We start from the raw sequence: 20217 nt of genomic DNA, 5'->3' as shown, positions 1-20217 counted from the left end.
TCTTTGGCTAATTTCCTAGCTGAGGTATCTAGGTGGGAAGTGACCTTTCACTGTCAAACATATATTAAAGAACATTAATAAATGGTGAGCTCAACCAAGACTAAGAACAGAAAAACTTAAGGAGGGAAAGTAGAATGAACCAAAGCTATTGACTAGAAGAAGGAATAGTGTGTACGAAAGATGGTCAAGGCGATTAAAGCTAATGTACAGGTGGAGAGAAGAAGAAAGGTCAGCTCAAGCCATAGAGGACAATATTAATCAGCAGTTATGAATCTGTGAGATCCACCCCGCTTCCTGGATCAGAAACAGAAAGAAAAATTGAGACCTGATCTTACTTTGAGGTGTGAGAATGTTAAAAGGTGGGATATGGAATGAACTGAGGTGCTTTCATGTCAATCATGGGTTCCCATCAGAGTTACGGAACAGCTCCAAATCATGCAGGAATAGTGTTCACACAAGTGGTAGCTTCATGAATGCACTGAGGAATTAACATAAAGTATAACTACAAGTTAAGAGTCAGTGTGACGTTTGATGGAATGGAGGAATGCATAGATGGTGGTGGGTAGATGGATGTGGAGAGAGGGCTAGGGTAGAGTGAATGAGGGATGAATTAAAGTGTTTGGCGAGTGGCAGTCTATGGGTAGGCAGATGCTGCACTGAACTTTATTAAGGATTTTCTAGAAAATACGTGAATGTAGTGAAGTGCATTTGTGAAGCAATGGATTAAGTTGAATGCATTAGATCGAAGAAGGAGCTAAGATGTAAAAAAAACAAGGCAAAAGATCTCACAAGGGGCATCCATGTTTTTGCCTGAACAGAGCAAGTGGGAAAAATAATCTGTCTAATGTTTGTTGCACTGCCAACTGCAAAGCCGTGCATTTAAACCTCACCATCTCTGGTTTCTCTTTTGCTAGCTATGATTACCTAAGTGATGAGGAGGACCGGAGAAGTGTTGACAGCAGCACAAGTGAGGAGAGCACACCCGAGCACCCGTACATGCCACTGGTTACAGATGACGACAGCTGGTACAACAAATGCAGGAAGATGGAGCAAAAGTTTCGAATTGTCTATGCACAAAAGGTACCTGGAGTCTAGCCCATAACCATAGTATTTTCAAGGAAAAGACAATGGCCAAACAGCTCTCTAGGCCATCTTGGATCCATGACAGCTTGGTTTCCAGCCTGGGCCAGGTATGAAATTGGAGCTGGCACTAGTAGTAAATGATATTTAGGCTAACTGAAGGAGGGAAAAGTGACTGGAGCCATCTTAATTGACCTCTGTCACATTCATTGCAGCTGATCGCAAAATCGTGTTGATCAGGCTCTCTGGATCAGCTGATACATTTGTCTTTTCATTTCTGCTGAACCACTCCCTATCCCTCCGTTGGCACCCTTTTCCCATATAAGAGTTTCAAACCAGAAAGTGGGTTTGCACCAACCTGTACGCTATCCCGTATTCTCTGTAACATGTATGTCAGACCCCTTGCTCATCACATTATGTCTTTCATCTGTAAAGCAGTTTCATATGGCAAAGATATATATACCCGATTGCTGGCTTGGACCATCAGAGCCCGTCATCTCCAGCACCACTGATCAAATGATTTCTGGGTATTCAAGAGCAGATGAGCTCTAATTCCCAACAAGACAGACTGCTAATTCTGGGTAACTATATGAAAAGCAGCATGGCATACTTTGGCCAATGGCTTTAGGAGTGTCAGTACAAATGCCATTTCAAGTGTATACATTGATGTATATCTCTCTTTTAAGGCGCAGATCAGTGCTCTTTCGGCTTCTTAACCTTGAAGACCCTTTGCAAAGTGCTTCCTTTGTTGCCTTCTCATGTCCATCTCCGGATGGTCTCAGCCTGTGTCTTGTCTTGGTTAGATTATTGCAGCGGTATCTCTGTCTGCTAGAATCTGCGATTAAGAAGTTGCGAACAATTTAAAACTCTGCTGTCTGCAAGATTCGCCAGCTAAAAAAGGTTCATCATATGTGAGTTGTGTTTAGGCATCTCCATTGGCTGCCGGTGGCTTAAAGGATCTAGTTCAAAGCTGATTGCATAATGCATATCTTTTTTTCTGGTACCGCACGGCCTAAGTAACCATAGGTGTCCTCATGCTTTGCCTTCTCTCTCTTGCTTTTACATATCCATCATTTCTAACGTCCAGGTGGTCAATTGATGTTACTACTTAGATCCCAAATGCTGGAATGATCTGATTTTTTTCTTTATGTTTCATTCACATTTACAAATCCTCCAGGAAAGCACTTACAACTTCCCTGATTAGTCGATTCTGTGCCCTATTATTTATGTGTTCCCTTTGTATCTTTCTATGGTATTTGACGTCAAAGTGCCTTATTAGGTGGACGGTTGCTCCAAGATACATCAAAATCTTTGCCAGGCTCCATTTAAAAAAAGGGTATCCTGGCTAACTCCTGACATGGAAATAAAAGACTTGGAAATACTATAAATTTGTATTGCCGTATGTTTACTATACGTGAGAGATGGAGAGGTGTGGCGCAGCGGCTACAATGGCTGACTCCAGAACACGGGGCTTATGGTTCGATCCTCAGCGCCAGCTCAGCATCATGTGACTCTGAGCAATAGCTCACTTAATCTCCCCGACGGTCCCCAGCACCTTGACACCTTTAAAGGGGTGATATGTTCGTGCTTTACCAATAGAAATGTATGTGTTCAGAAGATAATCCCCACAGTGACTAACAGTTATCACTGTAACTTGTCCTCTGCGTGGTGGAGCAGCTGTGTTCTGTTGGATGACAGTAAGCACATTTTGATGGTCCACAGGACATATAGAAAAAATAAAATATGGCACTTAAACACTAAATACCAGAAGGTGCCAGCAAAGTCTGGGGTTAAGATAGTAGCACAAACGTATTGATGCCCAAAAAATGACATACGGCCCTGTGGCCAGTGTTATCCTATAGGTGAATTGTTGGACCGGTTCACGATACCACCATCTATTAATTGAGACTTGAGATCTGGTTTGAGAGACTTTACTATAGATTTTGCCAACACGTCTCAGTCAGTGGGGAATAAGTGCCAAAGAGGGAGAGTCAAGTTTTCCTGTGACATAGGCTCTGCCTGCACTCTGGCGTTTGTCATGAGCTCTGGGTGCAATGCTGAACAACACAATGGGTTTCACACCTGCAGCTGAGTTTTCAGCCAAACAAACTGAAAACCCTCACCCAGAAACCCACCACTCAAATATGAATCAAGAGTTCCATAAACTTCTTTGCTGATGTTTTTCGATGGCTAATATCAAGTCTCTATAGTTTTTTTCTGGGCACCAAGAATCCCGTAAGATGTGCAGAGTGGACCTGTTTTTTTAGAGTTCTGAGAACAGTTTAGGGCAACTGGACTTGCTCATATTTTTAAGTTCGCAAGTTTTTGTAGGATGAGAGGATCAAAACATGGACCTGGGCCAGGAATCAATAACAGTGCTTTAAAACAAACAATCTTTAGGAGCCCGATCTGGAAGCAGACAGATTGGAGTAAAATGTTTCTGGAGAGATGGTATCTTATATCTGGGGCTCTCACTGAAGCTGATGACTTGACCTTTTCTCAGGAAACTGAAAATTACAGTTAGAGTCTGGGTGACAGACTACAATCAATGGGACAATGTGCCTTTCTAGAGATAAATGGTAGTAAATGAGGACATCATAAGGTTGAGGCATGCAGATGCGGCGACAATGCCACAGATGTATTTTTCGGATACATCTGCAGATTGATGACCTCTGGAGATGCTGTGGGTGATCATTCTGGCCAGGTGGCTGCAAGAGTTTCGTGGATGAGGAGATTTACAGACACATATATTCTCAGTCAGCTTGGCCATGTCAAGATCATCCTGGCCGGTAGGGACACTCTTCCCTCCCTCACAAGGCAGTTGCACTCCCCTTCTTCTGGCCCAGTCACAGCAGCTGGATGTTGCAGGAGAGAGGTTTTTTCCAGGTCTCATGGGGAACAGAGGATCTGTCTATGGCAAACATCTGATCACCCTGGCTTTGAAGAGCACAGATGGAGCACAATCTAGTGTTCTTTGGGAGCCAATACGTAGTGTACTTTGAGTGCACTGGCTTCAACCCAAAGCCAAGCCAAGTAGTAGCTTTCCGCAAATTTCTTCCTTCACTTGGGATGCAAGGAGAGTCTGTCCTGCTCTTCCCAGGCTCTTTAGGTTATATAAGGTACATAGGGGCAGATTTATGAAGGACTTGCGCCGCCGGTGCGTCACTTTTTTCCATGTTAAAAATGACGCACCGGCGGCGCAAGGCCTTCATAAATCTGCCCCTTAGTATGAAAAAGCATTTGGCATGAATTATTTAGTTTGAAAAGAAGTTTGGAATACAATTTTTGGGCCATTATTGATGCTTACCATTTATATGACTTAGCTTTAGCCGCGAGGTCTGGAGTTAGAAAAATATATTTGTTCACTTGAAATAATTGTCAGACATGGCAATAGCCATGGTCGAGACTTTGGCCAAGTGGATTTATGAAAGAATTAACAGTTTCTTTGTGGACATGCCACTGGTGCTACTCAAAGTCATGTTCAACGCCCTTCTAGAAGCATGACACAGGCTGTCTGTAAAACAATAATACTGCCTTAAATTATTGGCATCTGCTCATAAAATTCTGCATACAAGTCCCCTGAGATCAGCAGGAAATGGGTGTTCCTAGTGCCTACATTCATGCAAAACTCATAAGCACAGAAGCTGCTCAGACTAGCCACATCCATAATCTTTGCAAAACCTCTGCCCACAAGATAGGTCAACAAAACGTGGTCTTTTGTGTTATCTTTCTCCTGCAGTGTCCTCTAGACCCCAGCCACGAACCCTTGCTTACACTATGAGGTTTGTACAAATTGTTGCCAAGGAAAACTCTAAAGATGTAATTTCCCTGTTTTTGTATCTTGCAGGGCTACCTGGAGGAATTGGTGCGTCTCCGGGAATCTCAACTGAAGGACTTAGAGGCAGAGAACAAGAGATTACAGTTGCGATTGGAAGAAGTAAAAATACAGAACCAGATGGAGAAACGGGAACTTGAAGGAGTCATCCTAGAGTTGCAAGAACAGCTGTACGTCTGCCTCTTAAGAGATATACCCTCCCAAAAACCAATTTCTTTCCCACACAGATTCGATCTCTTGCTGAATGATGTTGCCAAAGGAAGGGCAGGTGTAAAGTACAACCAGAGGGGATGATGGACGGAGTGTTGAACATTGCAAGCTCTCACCCCTAGTCAACTGATCTGGGTTTAATCCTTCATCATTCTTTAGCTCACCCCGCCACCCCAGTTCAAACATGGCACGGCCCAAACTGTAATGGCATGGTGAGCAACAAATAAACTGGCTGATGAGGGCTGAAAGCCCAAAACCAGTCCTAGGATGCTTGTTTCCAGTCCAGGGAGGACCTGGGCTGGTAGTTCAGGTTGGAATGTTTCCATTGGGTGCAGGGTCAAGACTGATTTGCATATGGCTGGGTCCAAACTGGAATGGCATGGTGAGCAAAACAACGATGGATTTAGGTCCAGATTTCTGTACTGGGGTGAATGTATGACATTGTTCTGTATTCTGTCCATCAATTGTTCTTTTTGCAGGTGTAAAGTACCACAGCTCCTCAGCTACACATAGTAGTCTCAAGGAATGTACTAAATAGGCACTGCTTCGAGTTTTTCAGGTCCGGAGCCTCCTATCTCCGGCAGCGGGTGAGGCCTGCCTTCATCAATTTTACTTCTGGTGCTCCATGTCCCACAGTGGAAGTGACCAGCCTCTATCTAGTTCACCACCAATGCTTCCTGTGCACCACATAGGAGAGGGGCTGTATGCATTTATCTCACATGCTGAACTTCATATCCACCACACGAGGGGAGGGGGCTGCCTCCATCTATTGCAGATTCCCATGTCCCACAATGAAGCGGGGGCTGTCTTAATCTCTTTCACCTTCAACGTCCTGTGTCCCACAATGAAGGGGGCTGCATCCATCAATTTCACTTGCAGCTCGTGGTGTGTCCTACAGAGATGGGTCCTATCTCCATCTACATCTCCAGTGCTTCCTGCCCACCACACTGGGGGGAGTTGGGGGGTTGTACCTTCAAAAACATAACCTCAATGCTTCCTGCCTACCAGACTTCCTTCAAGTAGGGCACTTCTGCAACAGTGGGCAGAGGTTGTCTCCACCAGTACTTTCTGAAGCATTAAGGTTAAGAGCTTGAAGCAGTCTTGCAGTACTCGTTCCTTCCATGTCTTTCACTAAAGTCTTAGAATAGTCCCTGCTCCACAGTAAGAGGCAGACCATGCCTCCTTACTTCTTTAGTTCCTACCACAACATGGTCTCTCATACACACACACACACACACACATATATATTTATATATATACATTTAGTTTTTCACCACTTGTGTCCTTCACTTGAAGGGCTTATTTGCTACTGCACAGGGTGGGGCAGTCTGTGTTCCTCCTTCGTGTACATCACGGTTTTCCACACGGGTCAGCATTATCACCCTTCAGCTCCTTCCATGCTCCCCTTGCCCCACACTTATGGACCAAGTCATCAATTTCACCTCCACTCAGAGACCAATCCCACCCCAGCCCCGATCTTACTTGTTTCCACTCTCTCATTTGAAAAGTCTTCCATACCTATTCTGTGCAATTTCTCCCAGTCCCCAACAATTAGCACTGCAGAGGATGGGAACGGCTAACTCTTTTCTACCTCTTTGCACTAGAGCCAATATGGGAGAATTATGACTATTTATTGTAACTTTGAAATTACACTCTTCCACAGGAGAGAGTATGCTCTATGCCTCTCTGTCCACCTTGAGTTCTTCAAACAGGGCTGGCAATAATCGTCAGTGCTGTACTTCGCTGGCTTATTGACAGACTAGCAGTGTTCCCGGGGAGGGATGACCAGTTCTTAATTTGAGCCAGTGCTTGCAGGTAGGGACCACTGGTACTCATCTTTGGGGACCAGCACTTTTTTATCTTGTAAGAATTTGACCCAGGGCAAGGGATAAAGAAACACAAAAGGTGGAAAAGAAGGAGAAATAGAAAGACAGAAAAACAGTCACATAGAAAGGAGGGATAAAAAGGAACCTGCAAGAGTGCGATGAAAGCAAGGGAGTGTCTGGTGGTGGATGAAAGAGGCATGTGATGAATCAAGACTATCCAGGCTTGGTAAAGGCACGCTGACTTTCTGTAGCGCCAGCCGCGGGCTTCTGAGCAGACCTTTGCACCCCAGCACTTATTCTTTTACAAGTTAAGCATTGGCAGAACACCAACCAATAAGTAACTGAAGAAAAGTCCTTTATCTCTTATCTGTGAGCTTTCTTCTCCTTTCTTTTACACTGTGTTCTTTGATTTCAGGACCGGTTTGATTCCATGCGACAACCCTACCCTGTCCAACCAATGCAAGGAAATTGTGACTCCTTTAGTGACCCAGTGGCCATCGCTCGGAAATCTCAATGATCACAAGTCGATCCTCAACCCCAAGCTGTTTCGGAGGTACATTTTTTTGCATTCAAACAAGGGAATCATGTTGTTTTAAACAAACCTGGAGCGTGCATCTCCACAGCTAAGCGCCAGAAGCACAGTGGATAGGGCCTTTGCTTCACCCATAAACTGCACATCACCAGCAAAAACTCTATATCTGGGTATTGAGAATTAAGGAAGGTTATTGGCCATCGATCTGTATAGAATATATGTTATCTAGGAATGTTTTGAGCACACAATCACATGCTTGGGTAAATAATCCCCCTGTCTATTGACGAGCTACTCTATTTAGTAGCCTTTCCTTATCATTAATGATCTTTTCTCTAGCTGTTGCAACCATTTCATGAGAAGTTAGAAAGCAACAGAAGTCGCAACACCTACCCACCTGTTGCAATTTTAGATTCCTTATACCCACCATGAAAGAGAGTCCAGGAACACAGATGAATCCACCAAGAATATTTTCCTAGAAAGATCTTTTGTTTCACCCTTTACATGAACACTTTTGAGCATATTTTTCTTTTTACATATAACTAAGTAGACCTTGGTAATATCAATGATTATATTTTCAGGCAATGTGTATTTCTATTTCTCACTAATATATGGGCCTATTTTGAGTGTCCACAATGGAGTGGGGTATTTACCATACATGTTATCTTAGTGTAAGGTATTCTCCCAGGTATGGTAAACGCTTTGCATTTCCCCAGAGAATTGTGAATTGCATGTTGAATTTTGCAGTTTCCACACCAAATTCTGCATTCCTCTGTAGTTCTTGACATTATTCTTTGATTTGTTAATGAAGAAGTAATGCTAAAATAATGGCTGTCCTCTGCGTATACTCCAAAAGAGCACATTGCGCTTTTACTACGATCTCAGGACGGAACAAATAGTTGAGCTGCAGGAACGGTGCGAGACATGTTTAGCATCTAGAGGAGTGTTTGCTGTGTTTGTTTTGTGTATTTTGGAGTTCTGACCCATTATGGAATATTTTCTGGTGCCTTACCTTATTTTATTTTACTCAAGCTCATGTTATCAGTATTCTTTAAAAGAAGCTCACTTATGAAACATTACCCTATACAGGAAATCCCTTTGTTATCTCTTTATTCAAGGTGTTCTTGTTTAAATCCTTTATGAAGCTTCTAAAGAATAAATTGACTTCCATAAGGAAATACTTCTTCAACTAAGAAGATTAATATATTATTCAGGTTTTCGAAGCTGGAGGGACTTCATTTATACTTACAACTGTAAAACTAAATTCATTTCCCAGAATGCAGTTTTTAAGATCTAAAGCCTACCAGACAAGGTAGTTAAACTCACTTACTCCTCACAGTTTAGCACAATGATCCCGTCCAGCCAATCCATGTGTTTCTCCCATCCTTCCCTCACTCTCCCTGCTCTGATAAGAAGGCTTTGTTCAGTAACACCTTCTCGTCCTTCACTCAGGCATAGCTTTGCCAGCACGGAACAGTTGTCCGCGGAGATGAGCCTCGGTTCGGACTCACAGAGGCAGGGTGATGGGAAGCAGGACAGCGAGCCATGGGGCCCCCTCGGTGAGTTCATCTTCTACACTATGGTTTTCATATTTGTTTTATAAAGGAGTGTAGACTTAACAGATTTGGGAATTGTTTTTTTTGGGTAATGAGTTAATCTGGTCATTTGTTCCCAACCTCAGCGATACTGTGGTCTCTGCTTTCTACCATGTTCCGGGTAGTGGGGTGACTGTTTCTCTGTCTTCCTCCCTGTTGTGATAGATTATTAAATATGGTTTACTTCAGGAAAACCTGATTGCTGTCTGTGTTTCCATCATTGTAAGGGGAGAGTGTAGATGTGTAGATGTTTGACAACCATATCTCTGCTTTACCAGGGAAAGGTGTTGCCGTTTCTGGTCACAAGGCACCAGTCTTTGCTTCCTTCCCAGTGCTTAATTTGTAGCGTTGCTCAGCACCTGCACTTATTTCGTAACACTGGCACATATATATGACCGTCCACCACATAGTGGCTTGGACGGCAGTGGTAATGGCTGCTTGATCCCGTCGCTTGGTGCAAGGAGGAGCAACTTCTACGCAAAATCTGGAGCTAAATTGACAGTTCGAGGATGCAGACACCAGATTTCAGCTCATGAACGTAAGGGGCACAAAATGGGGCAAGAAGATCGGATGGTAATTATCAGGATTGCCCAAAAATAGCTAAGGAAGATAGCGGGACCTGTCGACCGGAAGCCCACAAAATGGCGGCATCTGGACAACAGCGTAATGTAGGAGAATAACGGACCGTAGGGCAAAATCCTTCTGCCCTGATACCTCCCCGATATCAGAAGGTGGGTGACTATGATCAGCGGTGCATAAATTGTGAGGTTTCAAGGATCCAGTCGGCTAATACAAGCCGTTTATGCCTACAATGCCTGACCCTGCAATGGTGCCTGAAGGTCTCACCAGTCCGTATCTCATAACACCTACGGCGCTGCTATCTCGATCTAGTGCATAAGGACCTGCGCTTGCCTGCAACCACATTTCTAAAAAGCTCCTTCCTCTGCCGACAAGGGAAGTAGGCATTGCACCCAAACCTGCAATTCACAGAGAAGAAGAGGCACGCCTGAGCTTAAAATGGCGGTGAGGCTCCCATGATCGGGAGAGAAACAGAGCGCATGTGTGCTGTTGCGCTCCTGCGACTATCTCACTGCTCTATCGCGCGGCCTTACCATCAAAAGCAAAGGTGTCATGAACAAGCTTGTGCATCCTAATGCTCAGTTTCTGATCATATACGCTGCACAAGCCCCAGAAGCAAAGTACTTGTGAGCGCTACGGAGGTTCCTGTGCTTTGAAGCAGGTGTAGCAGTGCTCACTATTTTACCATCGCTAGTGCTACAGGAGGGTGCGGGGGCACCAAGCACCCAGAGTATTTCCTGTTTCTTGCCACTTTATTATCAGTATATTATCAGTATATTGCCAGTGTTTTGCCACAGATGATAGGACGGAGGTGCTGCTGGTATTTCTGATCAATCATAGTACCACCATAGTATCACCACCACGTACCACCAAGTACAACCACAAGCCCCCTGAGCAGCCTGTGTAGCCAATATCACCTTTCCAGAACATGCCTGATCTCGTCTGATACGGAATATTGAAGGCCTGATTCAGAGGTGACCTCTATGCGAGACTATATCTATTGGGGGCAGACACTGTGTAAGCTACTCAAGCTAAGCATACAGATATTCTCACAACGTCCCATGTAACTTGTTTGTGCACTGGGGATACTGCGGGGTCTCTTGATCGTCTGCTTCTACCCACCAGCTTGCTGGAAGAACTAAATCCCATACCGGCCGACTTTAGATCCTCCATAGGTCCCAGGTCCCGATGCAAGATGGCTGACAAAAAATCTAGAGCGCTAGTTAAGAAGTCAAAAGCCGAACCGGCGGTCTCAGACTCTCCAATCAAAGCCAAATCCGATATCAGCAGTACAATGGACATGATCTTAAGGAAACTGGCTGAAGTACATGATTTGGAGAAATCCACTAAACAAAACGCAGACTCCATGCAACTGGAGCTCTCCGCAATCAGAGCAGACATGAGCACAATCAATTCAAAAATCACTGATGCAGAGCAGAGAATAAATGACGTGGTAGATGTAGCTTCCCAGACTAGCAAGGAAGTATTACACCTCCTTAGACATCACATGTGATCTTAAAAGACAGACAGCTGAGTTGGAAGACTGCAACAGGAGAGGAAATATACGCATTTTTGGAGTTCCGGAGGGCTCAGAAGATGCAGCGGGATCTTGCGGTGCATTCTTAGAAACCTGGTTACCCATGGTCACTGGCATAAAACTCCCCTAGCCTTTAGAAATGGACAGGGCACATAGGATTCCAACGTTTACCTCCTCAAACACGAAAATGACTGGTCCAATGATCTGCAAACCTTTGCGTTTTCAACATCCTTAACTTCGCTAGGAAAAACCACCAAGTCTCATGGGAAGGCCATCGGATAAACTGCTCACAGGACTACTCAAAACAAACGGGTAGACACAAGGAAAGGGTTTCTTCGACTGAGAGATAAGCTAAGAGACAAAAACATCCAATTTTCCTTTGCAGGCCTGACAAAATATAGAATATTTGAAAATGGCAAGCCGCACTTCTTCACAAACCCTAAGGAACTAGCAAGGCATTGAGAAGATTCCCCGGTACAATAAATGGAACTCCTTGCTGGAGCCTCAAACAAAATGAAGTCAGGACATCCTTTGACCTAGAATAGCTGCTGTTCCCTACTCCTGTACTGAGCTCACTGACTGGGCATGTTGATGTAAAGGTCCATGGTTTACACACTGGTACCCTAGCATGCTTGATAGATTGTAATTTAGCATGTAACGGGATGTGGGAACAAGTTGGTGAGTACGTTTGGTGAGTGGTTCACCATTAATATATGTGCTCCAGCTTCCTAGCTTGCTGGTTATAAATATCTTTGCTTATGTATTAGACGCTGTATTCTGCAACAATGGTTGGCTCAACAGTCCATGTTTCTCACAAACATTGAAATGTCATGTTTTGCTTTATTGTTCTCCGAATAGGATCGGAGCTGGTTATTAAGAACCTACAGGTTAACACGAGTTATACGACTGAACACTTTGTACAGGTAGCATTTGCTAAGGTTAATGTTAAGAGTTAGCACTATGTCAGTTGTTTTAATCCAGATTAGATCAAACCTAGTTGAAACCCTCCTGGTTACCAGTTGATGGACCTGCCGTCGCAGCTCCTACTTTCAAATTCATTTGGGAGTGGCGGGAGGGAGGGGGAAGGTCAGGAGGGACTGGGGGGGAAATATGTGGTTGTTTTCTTTTTATTGTATGGTCATTTTATCCTTTATTTTTCTAAACATGCAGAAATGACAGGTATGCGCTACTCCAGGTACAAGCTCAGGGTCAGGGCCCTTACGGTCTGCAAAGATAGAATTCCCTACCGGCTGACTGCTCCCATGACATTAGGTACATTACGGAGAGCTTTGCGAAACGTGTCTCACAATAACACTAAAGATATGTTTCCCCTTGTAGCCAATATTAAACCAGGCAATGGTTCAGACTAAAAGTATTGTAGAGGATCTCAATATAGTTTCCCTAAATGTGAAGGGGCTCAACCACCCTATTAAGCGTAGGAAATCTTAAACTATCTACAAAGGGCAATATTATTTTTCTCCAGGAAACGAAACTCTTGGAGGAGGATGTCAGCTTTATCAAACATTACTGGATTTCCCACATATTCTGTTCATCAGCAGATCATAAGAAGAAATGGGTAATAACTTTTAAAGCCAGAAAATAGAATATTACACACGCATGATGATGAGGGAAGGATGTTAGTCACACACTTAAAAATAGGGGGAGGACCTAATTCTAGTCCTCAATATTTATGGCCCTAACTCCGACGAGCCCGCCTTTTGGGAAACGATCTCAGATACCATAGGTAGCTTCCCCCAAGAAGAACTTGTCATAGTAGGTGGGGACTTCAATCTGCTTCTAGATCCTTTAATTGACCGCCAATCTAAATGTAGATATCAAATCACCCGTTCCCACGAGGTTCTTCAGAAAATTTGCTCCAAATTTAATCTCAATGACACCTTGCGCCTCCAGCACCCAGACTCGCACGAGTATATGTTTTACTCAGCCCCGCACAACTCATACACTAGGATTGACAATATTTTAATACCAGGCCCCTACACTCATCCTATTGACCAAACGGACATTGCCCCAGTATTTGTACCAAACTAGCAGGTACTCATCCCACACTTCCCCTCAAACGGTGGAGCTTTAAAGAGGAGGTACTTTCCGACCCTGCGGCTAGAGAGACAATAGAGAATGCTATCCACGACTATATCACACACAACGACCTTCCTGATACAAACCCTTTCACCTTGTGGAATTCGCTTAAAGCAACCATGAGGGGGGTACTCATTGGGATTAAAGCAAAAATGTATGAGAAATTAAATTCAGAATTAAACGCGCTAGAAAAAGAGAATAAACTCTTAGACACCTTACATGCCCACGCAATAGATAATAAGGATTTATTAGACCGATTAGTAAAGAAAATATATGAATGTAACAAAATTGTGAGTAATCGGGTGGGGGTGTGTGAATCAACAAATTCAAAGCCTTCAAACTCTGCGAAGGAAATAGAGTGGGGAAATTATTAACCTCATACCTCAAACACAAGCAGAGACAGTTCACTATCGCCTCCATGAAAGATTCCACCAATATAATCCAAACTAAACAAAAAAAGATCCTGAACGCTTTTAAAACCTTCTATGAGGACTTGTATAAGAACAAACAAACTGTAAACTCAGAAGAGTGTACCACATATCTAAAGTCTGTAAATCTTCCAAGTTTGTCAGAGGTAGAGGGTGATGCTTTGGGTAAACCCTTCTCAGTTACAGAATTAAATAACGCAGATCCCTCAAAAGTAACAAAGCCCTGGGGCCGGATGGCTTCTCAGCTTCCTTTTAAAAAACATTTGGAAAGTCTCTACAACCAACCCTGTTAAAGGTTTTTAATACCATTGCCAAGGAGGGACGCACACCCAAATCGATGAAAGAAGCCAACATCATTGTCATTCCCAAAGAATTGAAAGACCCCTTATTACCTAAAAGCTATAGGCCAGATTCACTGATTAAGGTTGATTGCAAAATCTATGCAAAAAGTTTAGCACTAAGACTGAATGGGGTTCTCCCTAAGTTAATCAGTAATTCCCAAGTTGGATTCCTCAAACACCGTATGTCTAATGACAACACAAGCTTATTGTGTCATATACTTGAACAAGCAAGGATGAAACCTGTTCCCTCTATAGCCATCACTCTCGACGCAGTAAAGGCGTTTGACATAGTCTCGTGGTCATTCCTTAGACATTGCATGTTGTCTTTTAACTTAGGTATATTAATATGGTTATGGCAATGTATACAGCACCAACCACATGCATCGCGATAAATGGAACTTTATCGGATGCTTTTACTCTTGAACAAGGTACTAGACAAGGCTGCCCCCTTTCCCCTTCCCTCTTTCTCCTAGCCCTTCAACTATAAATACAGGACATGAAACATAATCATGAAATAAAGGGAGTATGCTTGAAAGATTTCCAGGTGAAATTGGCAGCTTACGCGGACGACAGTCTCACTGAGGATCCGGGCTTGTCCATAACAGCCCTGATGCGTACCATAGACACCTTCTCGTCCCACTCCGGATACAAATTGAACAGGGACAAATCCGAAGTTAAGCCCCTCAACATCCATTGCACTAGAGAGATATTGGGTGACTCGGGCCTCACCTGGCAGCCAGGATTCATTAAATATCTAGGGATAGAATTCGGCTGTAATATCTTTGAGTCTCTACAAAAGAAGGAATCCATCACTCTGGGGAAAATTAAAGACCTCCTAAACGCATTGGGCTCCAAGATTTATCAAGTGGTGGGGTCGAATTGAAACCATCAAGATGATGATTACGCAATTAGTGAACTACCTAATAATCATGTTTCCTCTTACATTGACGGAGGAGTTCCTACGTAAGCTGGAAATTCTTATCTCCAAGGTTTTATGGCAGAGGTAAAAGGTCAAGATTAGTCTGAAAAAACTCAGACTGGACACGTCCCTTGGGGGAGTAAACCTAGCTGAATTTAAACTGTACTAGACAGCATTTTTAGCTAAACAGAGCTCGTACTGGTTCGCTCCACCAGTGGGATATACTCCAGTCTGCTAGATATTGAGAAATCACTGATCAACAACCTGTACCCAACTGCTCTATTTACTTCCAATTTTATGAGTGTCTCCTGCTCAAAATCCATTGTTAAGAACACAAAATGTGCTCTACTGAAAATAGATAAATAATGGGCATCAGCGTCAGACAATCACAATTAGAGTCATTGTGGGACAACCATAAGATTCTATATAGGGGGAGCACACTACACTACACCGCATGGATAGACAAAGGGATAATCTTTCCATCACAATTAGTAGAATCAGAGTATCCCATTACCTTCAAAGATTTACAGTCTAAATTTAATTTAGGCTCCATGGAGTTCTACAATTTCTTAAAAGGGAAGGCATCACTAACAAAGGTTAAACTACTGCCCTCTTCCCCTTCTCTCCCACAATACCTAACAAAGATAAATAAATTGGGTCACAAAGTGTCCTGGATTTACAAACTACTCCGTCCAAAATGCTCAGGCCTTAATAAGAACCTTACCTCCTACTGAGAATCACACTCCTTTTCCCAGATCTCTGAAGTGGTCTGGTCCAAAAGATGGAAATCTGTCTTTAAGAACAAAGTCTTGCCAGCCCTTTCCCAGACACAATTTTGGCTCCTACATTAAGCGTACTGGACTCCAGCTCGCCTACACCTACATAAGATTAGCGAGGATTCCAGATGTTGGAACTGTAAGGAGGAGTTAGGGGACCTTGCCCACCTGCTACTATACTGCAAATGTGTAAAACCTTTTTGGGTTAGTATATCCGACTTTATTTCTAAACTAGTCTCATGCTCCCTTAAAAGGGAATTTTCTACACTGATTTTTGACTTGGTCAGGGTGGAATCCTTGAATGATAAAGATAGTGTTCTTTTGAATCTCCTCCTGATAGCAGCAGTCAATGTTATGTTAAATGACTGGAAGGACAACCAGAAAACGGCATTTAAATGCTGGTTAAATTGGGTCTTTCAACTCGGAGGCGCTGATAATATTACTCTCAAAAATATACACCATGGAAACCCCCCATCAGACATATGTGGGATAGCCTTGATATATACTTTAAATCACAAACAATGCCATAAATGACACCCCCAAAAAGGGGCGTAGGCTCACCGTCTGTCCATATCAGAGTAATACCTGTATGCTAACTATTTTCTCCCATAGGGTCCCAGCAGCGACAGATCGCAGAAGTACTTTAGTAGATGTTTACCGACAATGTACCATCTGTATTATTATTTACTGTGAATGTTTAGGATTACTTTTCTTTTTGAACTATGTTCAGCTCTGCTCAGATATATTCAGGACCCTAATAGCCCCTCATTCATTTCCCAAGTACCTGTCATAGGGTATGCAAGATAATGTATGTAGGTAAGAGACATGATGTCAACAATATTTTATTCACCTTCATGTTGGGTTCTCCATTATCATCGAAGCATGTTTAATTTCTTTTTGGTAACAATGTATGTATATCTGTGCAGTTTATGTTTATTCATTTGTGTAAAACAACCATTAAAAATCTTTTGAACACTAAAAAAAGTATATGACCAAATCAATATATTCAATATACGATTATTAAAATAGTAACACTGGAGCGTAAAGACCAGCTTACAGGTTTGGGTCCCCTAGTTTAGTCCAAATGATCACATTTGTAGGACTGTAGTGGTAAGCACTTGTCCTTGGGACTGATATTTCGATAGCACTGGCAGGGACCAGAGGTGGTGCTGCAGTGGTCGCCTGAAAAATATCTTAGGCCCCGGAACATTATGTTACAAATTAAGCACTGCTTGTTCCTTAGTGAACAAGATAAAGGTGAACCAAAGAGAGGGATGACTAGGTCCTTTCACTCTGTGCCTGGTGACAAAACAGGTTCTCTGAGTAACGTAGGGAAAACTCTTTTCTAGTTATTCTTTACTACCAGACCTTAGGCGTCCATATCATTAGCTACTGGGGACCATGTCACATATTTCCGAAAATCAGAAACTTTACATACACAAAACTTTGCAAATCCAGTGAACTGCTCCCATTAATACGTATTACTCTGCTCTTCGATCTTAGTCCTTCACTGTCACCAAAAAACCTTCAGTTAAAAACAAAATACAGTTCAGCTTAAATGGAGATAAACCTTAGAGACTGAGTACAAGAGTACAACATACAGTTCAGCTCAAATGGAGATAAACCTTAGAGACTGAGTACAAGAGTACAGCATACAGTTCAGCTCAAATGGAGATAAACCTTAGAGACTGAGTACAAGAGTACAACATACAGTTCAGCTCAAATGGAGATGAACCTTAGAGACTGAGTACCAGAGTACAAAATACAGTTCAGCTCAAATGGAGATGAACCTTAGAGACTGAGTACCAGAGTACAAAAAACAGTCCAGCTCAAATGGAGATGAACCTTAGAGACTGAGTACCAGAGTACAAAATACAGTACAGCCAAAATGGAGATGAACATTAGAGACTGCGTACCAGAGTACAAAATACAGTTCAGCTCAAAAGGAGATGAACCTTAGAGAGGGAGTACCAGAGTGCAAATTACAGTTCAGCTCAAATGGAGATGAACCTTAGAGATGGAGTACCAGAGTAAAAATTACAGTCTAGCTCAAATCGAGAGGACGCTTAGAGACTGAGTACCAGATTAAAAAATACAGTTCAGCTTCAGCTAAAATGGAGAGGAACCTTACAGACTGAGTACCAGAGTATTAACAACAAGAAAAACTGGGGGTCTATCTTAAGAGCTAACGGTAGCTCCAACAAGCTAAAAAACCCTAACAAAGTGAGTTAAAGCATGTCGCGCTAGTGAATGTATCTATGCAAAATAAATCACAGGAAACCTATATGTACAGAACCGCATTTGATTGAAAGTGAGACCCATTGGAATCCCATCAAAGGTTTTGTAAAGATCAAATATTCTCATTTGGTCATCCAAAATGGGGTGGTTTGACTCTTGATCATCGAGACCTTTCCATAGCCCACTCAGAGTTGGATCACGCCTCCATTCACTTGCTTGACCATGAGATCAAAATTACAATGGGACCATGTGCAATGCAAAACAAATAATTATGTGGTGATTTTAAAATAGGGTAAAGAGTCAAAGAACAAGAAGGGGGCCCTTCTTGCAGTTATATGTGAAAGCTGCTTTCTTTGCACTGTTCTTGTTTTTAGTTAGGGAAATGGCAATACTCATTAAATCACCACATAATTATTTGTTTTGCACTGCACATGGTCCCATTGGAGATGAACCTTAGAGACTAAGAGTACCAGAGTTTATGGTAAGCAAATCAGATAAGGCTATGCAGTAGTAGGCAAGTTTTATCAATGTAGTGAATTAAATAGTGGTGGAGCTGAAGATAGTGCTTTTTTAGGCTGATTTTGATTCCCACCATCACACCCCCACCCCCATGACTGCAAATCGACGCGTCCATGTAACAACGTAATTGATGTTTCCTGCAAATTACAAGTTAATGACTTCGTCACAATCCTGGCTTTTGGCCTGGATCGATATCGGGAAAAGACAGATCTAAAGGGTTAGGCACGCATAGAATACAGGTGTGGCAATACTTGGTAAAAGAGGGAGAAAGACACGGTTCATACCTGTTAGACCTGTCTGGCTTTTTGGCGAAGTCCCTCCTAATTATTATTTATTTTATCCCCTTTTTGCCCCTCATACCCTTGATACTTTTTTGTCTACTGACTTTTTGTAGGTGTTGGCCAGGGGGATAGGTGTTCTTTCTCCCCCTCATAATCTTTTACCTCAGGCCCAGAGGCCTGTTCTGACAGGAAAGTTGGCACCACCTAAAATGGTGGCCACCAACTGCCCCAACTGTCACACACAGAACTTGGCCATAGCCTAACATAGGGCATTCTAGAACCTTCTGGTCCATTCTGGACCACTGAAGGGCAGCCTATATAAGGCGGAATGCGGGGCAGCCATTTTGTCTACCTGAGAGAGTCAGCTGGAGGACAGGCTGTAGCTGAGGGTGGGAAGAGGTTAGACTTAGGGTTGTCCTCCTGGATAGGGAAGCTGCCTTACTGAATCACCTCACTATCCCCTCTGGGTTATCTGTCCTGACCCCGTTGTTGAAGGATACTGGAGACCCTGGGCGCCTGTCTAATCCCTTGACTGGAAGAGTAGGGAAGTGACCAGGAGAAGGAGACTGCAGCCCTGAAGAGTGTAGTCCTCTGCCCAGCATAAGGATCCTAAAGAGATTGGTCCAGCATAAGGATCCTAAAGAGACTGTTCAGCACGAGTCCCAACTGAAGTGGGGCTAATCCTGGTGCCCCCTCCCCTTTTGCTCAGCTGTTAATCGGTAGCTGACTGACTTCTGGGAACCCCCCTCTGCGCTACACCCCCACCGTGCCCCTCTTGGTACCTGTGGCAGTGGAGCAAGGAGTCGCTCTGCTTAGGAGCCGGCGTGTGAGAGCTGAGGAGCGGAGGCGGCAAGCTGACAGGCCGTTCTGCCCATTACCGGCGCGAGGCGAGTGGCGCCGTGACAGAATAAAGCCTGAAGATCCTAAGGTGAGGAGCCGATCGGCGGAGTTCCCGGACTGTTTCCGGGTGGGCGGAGACAAGAAGAGGCGTCCCCTGCACAGCGCGATCTCCGGTGGAGAGACACTCTCTCGACGCGCATGCCCAGTGGAGCCGCCGGGCGTGGTGAGGAGAAGCCGGCGGTTGAGGCGTGAGTAACCCAGCGCTTGCCTGCCCAGCCCAGCCTCGTCTGAGGAAACCCCGGGAACACGAGCGAGGGGCTGGGCGCCAACAGCGGAGTCGTCCCTTGACCAGGGATTGTTTGGAAATCGAAGATTACTCCACGCCAGCGCCGCGTCCCTAGACCGGGGATTGTTGATAATTGAAGTTTCCCCACACCAGCGCCGAGTCAGCAGTGTGCTGGGCGTGGAGTGGTGAGATCGGCGAGTTGAACACTTAAGGAGCCCCAGAACAGCAGCGACGCGTGGAGACTGGGAAAGCATCGTCTCCACGCTACAGTAAGGAGAACGTGGGGGTAGTTTCACTCTGA

General features: G+C 43.8%; 1 protein-coding gene across 1 annotated transcript in view; it reads left to right on the top strand.

Annotated features, from left to right (window-relative positions):
- RUNDC3A (RUN domain containing 3A) overlaps nucleotides 1–20217 on the top strand; it is a 120070-nt gene that overhangs the window by 87613 nt on the left and 12240 nt on the right. Inside the window, exons 7-10 of the mRNA XM_086923915.1 lie at nucleotides 915–1080; nucleotides 4928–5085; nucleotides 7367–7504; nucleotides 8933–9039. Of these exons, the coding sequence (XP_086780041.1) occupies nucleotides 915–1080; nucleotides 4928–5085; nucleotides 7367–7504; nucleotides 8933–9039 (569 nt within the window). The remainder of the gene's footprint in view (nucleotides 1–914; nucleotides 1081–4927; nucleotides 5086–7366; nucleotides 7505–8932; nucleotides 9040–20217) is intronic.

This window comes from Lissotriton vulgaris, chromosome 5, assembly GCF_964263255.1.
Source record: "Lissotriton vulgaris chromosome 5, aLisVul1.2, whole genome shotgun sequence".
NCBI classification, from domain to species: domain Eukaryota; kingdom Metazoa; phylum Chordata; class Amphibia; order Caudata; family Salamandridae; genus Lissotriton; species Lissotriton vulgaris.
The sequence above is the reverse complement of the archived record's forward strand: the minus strand, read 5'-3'. Positions and strand labels throughout refer to the sequence as shown.